Genomic DNA, 13319 nt, shown 5'->3' on the forward strand with positions numbered 1-13319 from the left:
ACTGAGCACAGTGCCTGGAACATAATAAGCTTTAAAAATAAATAATAATAAATGTTATTCAACAAATACTTAGAGTTTTTTTATATGCCTGGTACTTGGCTGGGCTCTAGGAACACAATCATAAACAAGATACGAGTCCCTACCTGTTAGTGTGGAGGGAGAGATAAGTAAACAGACAACCACAATACTCTGGAAAATGCTGTTATATGGCTGTGCCGGTGCTGGGGAGACATGTGAGAGGGGCACCTGGGTTGATGGAACAAAAGGGAAGGGGTAGTTAGAAAAAGGTTGTGAAGGATGAATAGGAGTTATCCATAGGAATGGATGGCTGGAGATGGAAAAGGTAATAATATTCTTGACAGAGCAGAGGCATGCGACAGCCCCAAGGTTCAGGCAACTTCCAACAAAGTGCTGAGTTGGGAAGTGGAGAGAGTGAAGGGTTGATGCTGGAGAGTTAGTCAAGAACAGAGCTTGGAACACCTTGTAAGCTCCTTAAGGAATCTGGCATTTATCCCCAGGGCAATAGCAAGTCATTGAAAAGGTTTAACAAATTTGTTTATTAAAGCTAATATTCTGGTTGCAGTATGGCAATTAGTTTTGTGGAATTAAGACTAAAAGTAGGGAGAAAAATTTGGAGGCTTTTTAAAATAATTAAGGCCAAAAATAATAGTGGTTTGAAATAAGGCAGCCAACAGTGAGGAGAGAGAAAAGTTAGCAGATTCAATGGCTATAAAGTGTAATCAGTCGGATTGGAGGGTTATTAGATGTAGGAGTGAAGGAAAGGAAGGAATTAATAATTATTCCTGTATTTCTGGGTTGGGGAACTAAGTAGATGGTGCAGCCATTTCCAAAGAGAAAGGATTCGGAGGAAGAGCACAGGTCTGGGGAGTAGAGGTGAAAGGGGATGATGATGACAGTCATGCTGCAAGTTCACAGACAAACTGATATTAGGTCAACGGTCTGACTTTGGGTTGAAGTTCCTTCCTCCAAACCAATGGTTCTCAAATTTTGGTCTGCTTTAGAAAGACCAAAGCAAGTTAAAACTTTTTAGGGCAAGTTAAAAGTTAGGAAAAGTTAGAGCAAGTTAAAAATACAGATAACCAGAATACATCTATGCAAATTTTGATTTAGTGCATGTGGAATAAAGCCAGTGCATCTGTGTTTCTAACAAGATATCTCCCCAGTCATTCTAAATTACATCAAATATTAAGAACAATTTTACCTCACCATGCAGTAGCTGCCTACTTTGACTCATTTAAATTATCTTGAGCTACTTCATTATTTTGTACGTGATATAAAAATAAATCCAGCCTTTCTCTACACACCACCTGGTTCCAGAAAGGGAACTAGGACAGGAAAGACGCTATGGTAATTGAAAAAGAATCAGAAGTCTAGATTGGCAGTCACTGATCAAGTGTAAATTAATCCTAGGGTGAATATTAGCGTCCCATGCTTTCTAATTGTAGAAGGAAGAAACGAAGAGGGCAGAAAAGTGAAAATTTTAGGATGTCAGTTCTTGGAGAAGGGAAGGGAAAGGAAGGAGATGGAGAAAGAAAGGCCAGAGAGAACTGGGAGCAAAGCAAAAATCACCAGGAAAATATATGGAGAACAGACTGCCTTTTCATGACATGCTCTAACCTGCCACCATGTTATCTTTTGATCTGTTACTTTACTCTTAGTCTAATGCTGTTTTCTTTTGATCTGATATAGGACATGCTAGGAGATTTGTTTACTCCCATAGAGACACCAGAAGCTCAAAACAGAGGCTTTCTCAAAGGACTGTTTGGTGGAAGTGGACAAACATTTGACAGAGAAGAGCTCTGTGAGTAACAGAAGACCTATTTCTAGACTAGCGTTTTGCTTCTATACCATGAAAACTATTTGTTTACCAAACATGAATAAAATTGGTCACTTTATATTAGATGCAATTCTAATAGTATATGCAATTCATAGTACATGCAATTCATACAAAAAATGAGTAAGCTAATAAATGTGTCATTTGCAGGTAGATCATACCTGCAAGGCAGGGTGAAGACATTTGATTACTAAAATCTGAAAAAATGTTTTTGAATCTGCCTGCCTTTACTTCTAGGAAACAGATTATTTATTCAGAATTCAAGGTTTACCAATGGTACAGAATAAATTACTTTAAAAAAATCTACCTGCGAAACTCTGATGAACAATAATCAAAATGCAGTAGAAAGATACTAGGGAACATTTTCAGAGATAAATTAAGAATACATTTTCCAGAATATCTCACCCACCATTTGGTCTTACAGATCAAAACTCCTTTTTTGAATTTTTAACTATGCAAAAGATCTAGGTACCTCCATACAATGGAATAGTATTCAGCCATAAAAGGGAATGACGTTTGATACATACTACAACATGGATGAACCTTGAAAACATCATGCTAAATTAAAGAAGGAAGACAAAAATGGCCACATATTGTATGATTCCTTTTATACAAAATGTTCTGAATAGACAAATCCATAGAGACAGAGAGTAAATTAATAGTTGCCAGGGACTGAGGCAAGGAGGGACTAGAAAGGGACTGCTAATAGGTACAGAGTTTTCTTTTTGGGGTGATGAAAATGTTCTAAAATTAGACAGTGGTGATAGTTGCACAAATCTGTGAATATGCTAAAAACCACTGAATTGTACACTTAAAAAGGGTGAGTTTTGGGAATCTCCTGGCAGTCCAGTGGTTAGGATTTGGAGCTTTCACTGCCGGGGCCAGGAGTTCGATCGCTGTTCTGGAAACCAAGATCCCGCAAGCTGTGCAGCATTGGCCAAAAATTAAAAAAAGGGGTGGTGGTGAATTTTATGATATGTGAATTTTATCTCAATAAGCCTCTTATTTTTTAAAAAACTGATCTAGATTCCATTCCTAATGTTATATCCTTGGGAATTCTCACTAAATTTTTACTAAGAGAGCTGTTTTTCAATATTTAAAAGTTACTTCATTAAAATTAAGTGAAAATGCGCTTTGTAAATGATGGGGAAATTTTTAGTCTTTTATAAAGTTCCTACAAATGTTTATTAATGCCCATCATGCATACACCCCATTCTCTAGTATTTACATACACACACACACAGAGATTTTTGAAAAAACGACAACTGCGGCCTACAAAGACTGACAGCAAGATGAATACAGAAGATTGGAATGCCAACTTGGGCAGAAATTTAAATAAATGATCAGGCCTGAGATTGGAACAGACACTAATATGGGTTAAATATGAGGTCACAATAAAATTGTGAGCATCCCAATTCAGCAATGTCAAGAAATGCAGTTGGGCTTCCCTGGTGGCGCAGTGGTTGAGAGTCCGCCTGCCGGTGCAGGGGACACGGGTTCGTGCCCTGGTCCGGGGGGATCCCACATGCCACGGAGTGGCTGGGCCTGTGAGCCATGGCCGCTGGGCCTGTGCGTCCGGAGCCTGTGCTCCGCAAGGGGAGAGGCCACGGCAGTGGGAGGCCCGTGTACCGCAAAAAAAAAAAAAAAAAAAAGAAAGAAATGCAATTATGCCGTATTGTATGGAACACCCCCCCCCCACACACACACACACATAATAAGGCATATGGTACCAATATCTCTCTCAGTCTCTTTCATGGGCATTTTTCTTCGGTAAATGCTAACATCTGCAAATACAGATCTATGATAGGAACAAATATGTCTCTTCATGAGAATTATGACAGTAGAATTCAATGTAAGTACTTTGGTGATAAACTTGACTATAATTACTTGAATTACTCACAGAATGTTTTAAATTGCTATGGCTTGAACTCCCAGTTGGGGAAGCTTCAGCAGGAAAAGCATCACGCAGCCTCGCACAGCACATTCCTGGACCAGGTGGTATAGAAGGGATGAAAGGTGCTGCCGGAGGGGTGATGGGAGAGCTGACTCGTGCACGGATCGCACTTGATGAGAGAGGACAGAGGCTAGGAGAGCTGGAAGAGAAAACTGCAGGCATGATGACCAGTGCAGAAGCATTTTCCAAACATGCACATGAGGTAAACTGCCTAAGTAAATAAAGGCATCTTCATACAGTAATAACTTTAAACATTTAGGTCCTGCAAAAGAAAGCCTAAACAGAGATGTCACTGAAAGTAATCCTGTGTGAGAGCCAAGGTAACTGGGATCTCTTTATAAGTATTATAACTCCCCTCATATTGGAGGGAAAAAAATTTTTTAATACTATATTGATACTTCTTTACCTTAGAGGATGACTTAAAAGAAAATTATCCACTGGTTCTGGTACACTGGGTCTATATTGTGCATCAGCTGCTAAAAAGGTACTTAGGTTGATTACATGATCTCCCCCAACAAGGTGTGAGGGGGCAGTAGAGGCTGGGATCCACACACCCCTTTTTGTCTCAATCATTAAAAATCATTTCCTGTCAGGCAAATCTTTAGAGCTTGATTGGTTTTTTAAAAAGTCTTTCTATATGCACTTTATTTCAAAAAATAAAGGAAGTCTTATAAGTTTTGAGATTTTGATATGCATGATTAGCTCAATATGAGCTTGCTTTGATTAGCACTTTTAAATAATTTTTTAACATCTTATGGTGACTATTTTTTCTTTGCAGTTAATGCTGAAATATAAGGATAAGAAATGGTACCAATTCTAAACTTCTAAAGAAGCTATGACTGCTTTGAGAAACCATTATTCAGGGAAACCATATTTATTCCCGGCATCACTATTCAACTGCTAGAAGACAGTTTCTTCCACAAAATGTTCCATTACAGTCCATCTGAAGTTATCATAAGGGAGACTTATCAGAGACACTGTACAACCCAAAGGCTGGAACCCTGGTTAAAACCCCAAGATATGGCTGAATTTGCCTCTTCCCACGTGGAATGGAGCTATCATCTTGGCATGTCGTTTGCTAAGGATTTACATTTAGGAACTACGGGGAGTCCTGATTTGAAAAAATCCTGTACAAACAAAAACCATTAATGCACTTAATGAAAAAAAATTTTGCATGATAAATTAACATCTTAAGAGGAAAAGAAAAAAAAAGCATGTTGTGACAGAAGAAAAAAAGATTTATGGTAAACTATTTTTATAAATTGGACCACACCTGACAATTTAAAAAAATCTGTGTTAGAAGATATCAGTGCATTTCAAGTACATTTGCAATACCCAACTGAAAAAACAAACAAAACCAGACTTTTCTTTTCATCTATAACTTTCATTATCTAGAACATTATTGAATTCTTATGGCAAGAGTCTGATTAACGTTCTTCTCTCTCCATAATATTTTACATTATTCACAGTTCTTGGTCATAATCAAATATTGCCAGTACAGTAAATTATTCCTAACACAATTATATCCATTTCTATCACCTTCAGAACAAGTTGCTATTTTTAGTCACAAACCGTGCAGGGTTGGGTCACCTCGAAGCATTTTTTCAGCCTGGCTTATACTCTGCAGGGGAGTTGACAATAGGTTTGGGGAAACTAGACTTACAGGAACAATGTAGTTAGCTTTGAGAACTGATTTCACTCACTCTGGTTTCAGGTTCTAAAGTGATATATTTTTAATGCTCCATTTGTATCCTTGTCTGCCAATTACACAGTATATTACTGTTCAATCCCAGTGGGGTCTTCAATTCAAAGGTGCTCTTGCAGCCTGACACTCACAGACCAAACTGGTCATTCTCTTTAGTCTGATTCAGTAAAACCTCAGTTAATGTTTTAGGAAAGGGATTCTGACATTTCTGATTAACAAGGGCTTTCATTAGAAATTACTTTTTGGTTCAATACTTACTATTAAAAATTGTTATAAAGTGGTGGTGTTTTTGCTATCTTGGCTTTAGTCACCATTATGGACAACAGAAATTTTGTCACTCAACAGGCTAAATAACATAAGCCACAGGATTATGTCAACAGGTACCAAATACCTATTCCTTATTAAAAGCTCTTTTAAAAATGGAATGAAGAGGCTTCCCTGGTGGCGCAGTGGTTGAGAATCTGCCTGCTAATGCAGGGGACACAGGTTCGAGCCCTGGTCTGGGAAGATCCCACATGCCGTGGAGCAACTAGCCCCATGAGCCACAACTGCTGAGCCTGCGCGTCTGGAGCCTGTGCTCCGCAACAAGAGAGGCCACAATAGTGAGAGGCCTGCGTACCGCGATGAGGAGTGGCCCCCGCTTGCCACAACTAGAGAAAGCCCTCGCACAGAAACGAAGACCTAACACAGCAAAAATAAATAAATTAATAAACTCCTACCCCCAACATCTAAAAAAAAAAAGGAATAAAGAATATCCTTAACATGATAAAAGATTATCTATTATAACTCAACAGAGAGCTAGTAGAGGCAAACAAAATAAAGATGTCTGCTACCATCATTTAATATGATTCTGGAAGTCAAAAGTCTTAGGAAATGAACATATGCAGATTCTGGGACCCATCCTATAATATGTATGTTATTCTTTCAAAAAGAATCTTTTTAAAGAAAATTAATGGGTTCGGCTCATTGAATTTTGATTAATCAAGGTCTTACCAGACTCACATTGTTTCTTAAGAATTCACCATTTTCCTGAAGTCCAGGCTATTTGAGTAGCCAAAAATAGTATTTCTGCTTGTTTTTTTAGTTTTTAAATTTTTAGTGAATTTGTTTAAAGTGGCACTTCTTTCAAATGTTCTCAGTAATTTTGAGAAGAACAAATTAATCTTTGAGAAGAGTAATCTTTGAAAAGAGATGGGGGAAAGAGTCAGAAAATGTATACCAGGATAGCATTTCTCAGAGTCCTTGAATTCTCCTGATTTCTCAAAAAAGCCTCTCTAGGAATCTCTCCAGACTCCTGTGAACAGCCTTAGGGTAACAGAACCTGACTTTGAAATACAAACATGATACATAAAATTATATAGTAAAAATACTGAAGAAACTTGAGACCAGGATTTGGAAAACACTGGTAGGCAAATTGCACTGCACTATTTGTACCATCAGTTTTAAGGACCCAGTTTTCTGATTTTCTGAACAAATACTTTATCATTTCTATACTTAAAAAAAAACCTAAGAGTAAAATATTGGTTTATTTTAGAAGCAATGAAATAAAGCCCAAAGTGGCATTAAATTCAATGACTATCTCTAAAGCCCCAATAGGATGTGACTTAACTTGTTCTGTATCAGGGTTTCTCAACAATGGCACTGTTAACAGAAAATTCTTTGTTATGTGGCACTGTCCTTTGCACTGCAGGTGTCTAGCAGCACCCCTGGCCTCTCTCCACTAGATGCCACTAGCGACCCCCACTCCCACCCGCCCCAAAATGACAATCAAAAATGTCTCCAGCCATTGACAAAATTACCCCCAGTTGAGAGCCACTGTTCTACATCATTTGGAGACAGATTAAGTGTGAATATGTAATATGTCTTGTATAAAATTAAACATTGTTAGTACACAGTAACAAATTATTATACCCAAAATTACATGTGTGGTTCATATGCAATAAAATGCTATTTTGGGGAAAGCTTACATGAATCACTGAAAGATAACAATTACAGAATATTTTAAAGCATACAGAAAAAATACCAGAAAGGACAAAATAGCATTTCACAGAAGTGCTTAAAACTGGCTTTAATGAATAGATCAAAAGTTTATAATTGGCACGTCAATTGGAAGTAAGGTGCTTCTGAAATGCTTGAAAAGAATAGGTTCTTTTCGTCTTTCAATATTGTTTTTATAAACCCTTTCTTAATATAAGGGTAACTTCATCCCACAGACTCCTGATTAGTGGAATACAAATTAATGAGGTTTTACTGTATCAAAATTATTTTTCTAATTCAGAGATAGCAATAACAAGAATCTAATATGGACGTGATTTTTCTCTTTGAACATTTCTGTTGCACTGACCTTAGCATGCGCGTGCACACGCACACACACACACACACACACACACACACACACACACACACACCACCATCTCACCATCATCATCTTTAGAAAATGAGTACTGTTGATCCATGTAATACTTTACATCTCTCTTCTCTACTATTTAAATGTCTTGCCTCTATCTTAGAACATAAGAAAAATACTCCTAGTAACTTGAACAATGATAGAGAAAATGACTCTGAGCCTTAGTTGTCATCAAAATTACATTTTGTCTGCTTAAGGTGACATCAGAAGATAAGGCTTGCAAATCACAGTCTCTCTACAAGTTGACCATATCTCATTATGATTCCCTGAAGAGATAACCCCTTCTTAGTGTCCCAGGAGAAAATGGGCCTTTAGCATTATAATTCATCATGGAGCTAGAGGTATTTTTTTTCCTGGTTCTAATATGCGAGCAATAATCCCTACCAAGAAATCATCCATTAACCTTGGAGTTTGGAGGGATGGATGATTGATTTATCATTTATTTTAATCCACTGCAAAAGCAGTACTGCCAGCTCTGCTTTCTACACTTCATTGAGACCCAGACTTAGTGCCCATCATCATCATGGCCATTATCTGACTAACTTTGGAAGGATGGTGACAGAACTGAGTGAGATGTTTTCTGATAATTCAGTCATAAAGATAATGTTTCAAATCTTTCATATAGCATTTGAATGATTCTCCAGTTAATAAATCAGAATCCAGGTCTCTAGTACTCGAAGATCTTAAGGGATTGTAAAGGAAAAAGTTTACCGTTGGAGTCCTTTTTTAAAATGTGAACCATGTGTCTGTTATCTGCATTAAGGGATCACCATGGCTTTGAGGAAGGAAAAGGAAAATAAAGATTATGCCCAAGTTTGGTTGAAGAAGATTAAGATTAGCTCTTTGAGATACTTGGTTTTAAAATGTTTGGCAGAAGGGAAAAATGAAGCATATTTAGAAGAGTAAGCTAAAAGCCCTCTCATTGGTTTAGGGTCATTGGGACAACCCAGGAGTATCTGTGTGATTATAGCCCGTGTCCATGGGAAGGCATTGTTAACTTGACCACTTTTGTTCTGAGAGGGCAATGTCAAGAGTCAGATGTTTCTGCGAGGCCTGCCCTTTGCATCAGGAGAAAAGTGGTAGCCTTTGCAGCTTCTTCACCTATGTCTTCTGTAGCCCCAACCCCACTTGTGACGTTACTGTTTCAAAGACACACTGCTCCAGGGGCCAGAAATACTTGCCAGTAAGTCATGTATTTGGATTGCACCGTTCCAGGGAGCATGGCTGTAGAAGTTTATTGTGTATATGTGCAGACAACATAGCCCTGAAAGGACAAAATTCAAAATAGGAAAGGTCTGACTTAGGAAAGAAGAGAAAGTGCAATTTGGTACAAGCGGGCTGGGGTAAAAAGGGACATGGGAGCCAGAGTGAAGCATAAGAAGCTTTGATGAGGAACCGAGGCACAGTTGGTCTATTTATACATTTATGTAGGGAAGTGATTCTCAACTTTGGCTGTGCATAAGCATCACCTAAGGCGCTTCTAAAATTCCCAGTTACACCAAAATCTTTCAGAGTGGGTACCAAACATCAGTGTTTTTGAAAGCCTCCAAGATAGTTCCAATGTCCAGCCAAGGTTGATAACTATTACTAAGGAAGACACATTTGTCTACCCTGACTGGCGTCTCAGCCCCACTTCTGAGGGGTCAAGGAAAACAAGATATTGGAGATATTGGCCAGATTGATATTTATTCTGTGTCGCAACCCAAAACAAATGTTCTGTAAAAATTTCTGACCAGGCAGTGCCCCATTAATTCTTAACATCTCTGTCTTTGTGATTTTCTCCTATATGACTGGCCACTAATTATTCCAATTCAAACATCTAGGTTTCGATTGCCTTATACATGTGACATCACCAGACACCAAAGATATCATAAGAAATTTAATACCATGCAACGTGAAGTGGAAAACTAATTCTCAATAGTGGGATAGTAGAAATTCTCAAAACAATCATTTACCAAATCAGGTCCAAATTTATTACTCATTCTTCATTTGGAGGAGACATGGGTACCAGGTACCTGGTTCTGCCACAGCTATATTTTATTGGATTTGATCTTAGCAAGAAGGGAGAGCAACTCTCCCTTTTTGATTTTTGTCTTTGCTCTCAGGGCAAAGGAGTTTGGATTTATTTTCTTAGTTACTGGACATGTGTTTAAAGGGAGAAGAATGCCTGCAGCTGACTATGTGGCCTCCAGTGCCCTGAAAGAGTGATTTCACCTTCAAAAACGGGAGAGTCCGCCTATCCAACGCAATACTAGTCAATGAGAAAACAGAAGAGTTCTCTCCTCTCACACTGCTCCCCTCTGGTATTGGCCCATCCTTCTCAACTGCAAAGCCAGAAAATAAACTAGGTGGTAGTTATGGACAAGTGTGCACAGGATCAAAATCTCTAATAACCTATAATTTTTAGTACTTAATTATGTGATGTTTTATTCTAGGAAATAAGAAACAGATGACATCATTGATGTATCTTTCTTTCATCTTAAGAATTTTTGCATCTTTTCAGAAAATGACAAATTACTATTTTTCTGTTGCACTCAGCAATTGTGACTATACTTAAAATTCTTGTAGTCTGTAGAGATATCAATAAAATTGTATATGTTTGTACATAGATGCTCTCTTATGTTATGTCATACACCACTAATGATTGTTGCCAAGATTAAATGTGGACAGAGGTAAGACCCTCATTTGCAACAGTGTGAACTATGGTTTTGCAAACTAAAATTGTTTTAAAAAGGGGAGGTGGGTGGGGGAGCGATGTAAAGCATATGTATTGGAACTAAAATAGAGAAAGGGGTAAAAAAAAAAAACTGAACACAAGTTCCCCAAACTGAAAGATTTTACTAGTTTATTAATCTAAAATGGTAGAAATAAATAAGATGTACTTACAAATTCAACATTCATACCTACTTCCTCACTTTTTTAAAGTTCAGACTTTAATCCAATGCAGGCAAAAAAAATAAGCTATTATGGGCTTACACCACCACCTACTGGTTATTATGAACATACATTAACCAGCACCTCCAAAAGTCCCCCAGAAAGCCAGCACTCTTCTGCTCCTCTGGCTTTCAGCTGCATGGTTAATTCCTCTTCATGCACTTTCTTTATATTTACCTCCACTGTGGCCTTGGCCAACTACTCTTACTCTTCCAAGTGCTGTCTAAGTATTTCAGAAAAAATTTCCCACCACCACCAAATTTCCCTCCTAGTTTCGGTCTATATAAAAATGGGAAAAAAACCGAACCAACCCTAGGCTAAAGAATGTTTTCTGATTTAAAGTTAAAACTATTAAGATAGACTCTTTAAAAATCCAAATACCCAGTCTCCCCTTCGCAATTTTCTCAAAAGGATCCATTTACTTCCTCACCCTCTTTGAATTACAATCACTCAGGCTTCACGTAGCTGTAATTCAGTGTTTAAAATACTGATTTGACATTTTTCCTTCCTTCTCTCCCTCCCTCTTTTCTTTGTCCATTCATTCAGTCCAAAAGTCAACCAACCTGAGCAAGTTCTGACCACAGCCCCACGTAGGGACTGCACTGGAGCAGGGTGAGAGGGACAGCCCACAGGAGGACAGAGCTGGAGCGAAGGGCAGGGTCAGCCCTCAGGTGGTCAGTAGCGGTGCCTGTGTGAGGGAGGCGGTGGAACAGGGCAGAAGCCAGCCCAGCAGGTCAGGAGATTAGGGACTGAGCAATTGGGTGAATACACTGAGGAGGCAAGAGGCAGGTTTCTCACTGATGGAGAAGAACAAGTAAAAGGGAAAGTGAGAATAACCTCTGTAGCACTGGACTAGAATTTGAACTGTCAGTATGAGTTTTATATATACACATACACACACATATATATGATGTAACTAAGTGTGTGCGTGTGTTGTACACATGCATATCCTAAGTCCGAACACCGAGAGGACTGGGAACAGCACCTGAGGAAAAAGGAATATACCTAGTGCCTAGATTTTTATTTCTAAACACTATTCTCTGTTAAAAGGAACTGGGGCTCCTTGAAGAAATAGCTGATTTCAAGGGTGAAGCATGTTTTTGTGCCAGAAAATATTCAAAGAATCATGGGGATGTGTCAAAAGGACACAGAAGTCAGCTTGAAAAGGAATATACAGGCCAAATCAGGGATAATTTGTATCAAAAAGTAATGATAGGAATTGAATAAAATAGGAACTCATGAGTCCACATTGACATTAATTGATTAATTAGGAAAAGAGAAAGCTCTTCTTTACTGCAGAATGTCAATAAATGTGGATGGAATTTTCAGATTTCTCTTTGGCAACCACTGTAGTGATAATATGGACAACAGATACCAGTGGATGCTAAAACTAGCGAGTTAACGTGGGATAGAGGAATAGGATATTTACATTGTCTCAAAGTATCTTCACAAAAAGTACTTACTAATCACCATACACACACACACACACACACACACACACACACACACACACACAATATATGTAAATAATTTTACACTGGAGAAACCCGGCAGACAATATTTAATCAGGTGATCAATGTTACCATCACCAGTAGGGGAACAATCATGTGCCATCTGACAGCATGTAATGAAAAGAACACAGCATCACCTCTGTGATAATTCTGACAAAAATGAACAATATGGAAATATTGGATAAAACCAAACTGAGAGACATTCTATAAAATGACTACCTTGTATTCCAACTTTCCAAGGTCACGAAAGTAGAGGAAAGATGGATGTTCCAGATTTAAGGAGACGTGACAAGTGGGTGCAACACATGATCTGGAATTGGACCGATTTGCTATATAAGACATAATTGGCCCAAATCACAAAACTTAAGTGTGGTTTCCCACTTAAGTGGGAATGTTTGTGCTATTCTTGAAACTTTTATTTAGGTTTGAAATTATTTCAAAATAAAATTATAAAAATAAAAAATACTAAATAAATAAATAAAAATTAAAAAATACTTTCAATTTTGTTGATTTACTTGCATTTCAAAAACATTGTCTTCTACCTTTCACAGCAAATGAACAGCTGCTTTATGGATTAAAGAGTAGTTCTGAGCTGGTTTGGGAATCCAAACATTATTTAAAATTTTTCTTTCAAAAATGTGTTTTAATTACACATGTAATACATGAATACATATTTGTAGTGACACCAAATAATAAATTTAGACAAGATAAAAGTGCAATTTCCCTTGGTCACCTCCTTATCTGTACTAGTTATTGGTTTGTTTCCTTCCAAACATTCTTCCCTGCTGCAACTTGCTTATTCAAATACTGTGTCTGAGATACCTTTCCAGGTCAGTACTTCAAACATCAATCATTCTTTTTAACTTACTTATATTATTGCATGGTGTCAATAAAGCATACTTTGTTACTATTACTCTACTAGTAAACATTTAGATATTTCCCAATCCCTCAAT

At 37.8% G+C, this 13319-nt stretch overlaps 1 protein-coding gene across 5 annotated transcripts in view; it reads left to right on the forward strand.

The window, feature by feature from the left end:
- The window catches only part of STXBP5L (syntaxin binding protein 5L), a 360323-nt gene extending 354266 nt beyond the window's left edge, over positions 1-6057 (forward strand). For all 5 annotated transcript variants that reach the window (XM_060010734.1, XM_060010730.1, XM_060010732.1 and 2 more), the window contains 3 exons: positions 1711-1822; positions 3791-4011; positions 4588-6057. In XM_060010734.1, coding sequence (XP_059866717.1) covers positions 1711-1822; positions 3791-4011; positions 4588-4629 — 375 coding nt within the window. In that variant the 3' untranslated portion in view covers positions 4630-6057. The remainder of the gene's footprint in view (positions 1-1710; positions 1823-3790; positions 4012-4587) is intronic.
- Positions 6058-13319: the final 7262 nt, after the last annotated feature.

Source organism: Delphinus delphis, chromosome 4 (assembly GCF_949987515.2).
Source record: "Delphinus delphis chromosome 4, mDelDel1.2, whole genome shotgun sequence".
NCBI lineage: Eukaryota > Metazoa > Chordata > Mammalia > Artiodactyla > Delphinidae > Delphinus > Delphinus delphis.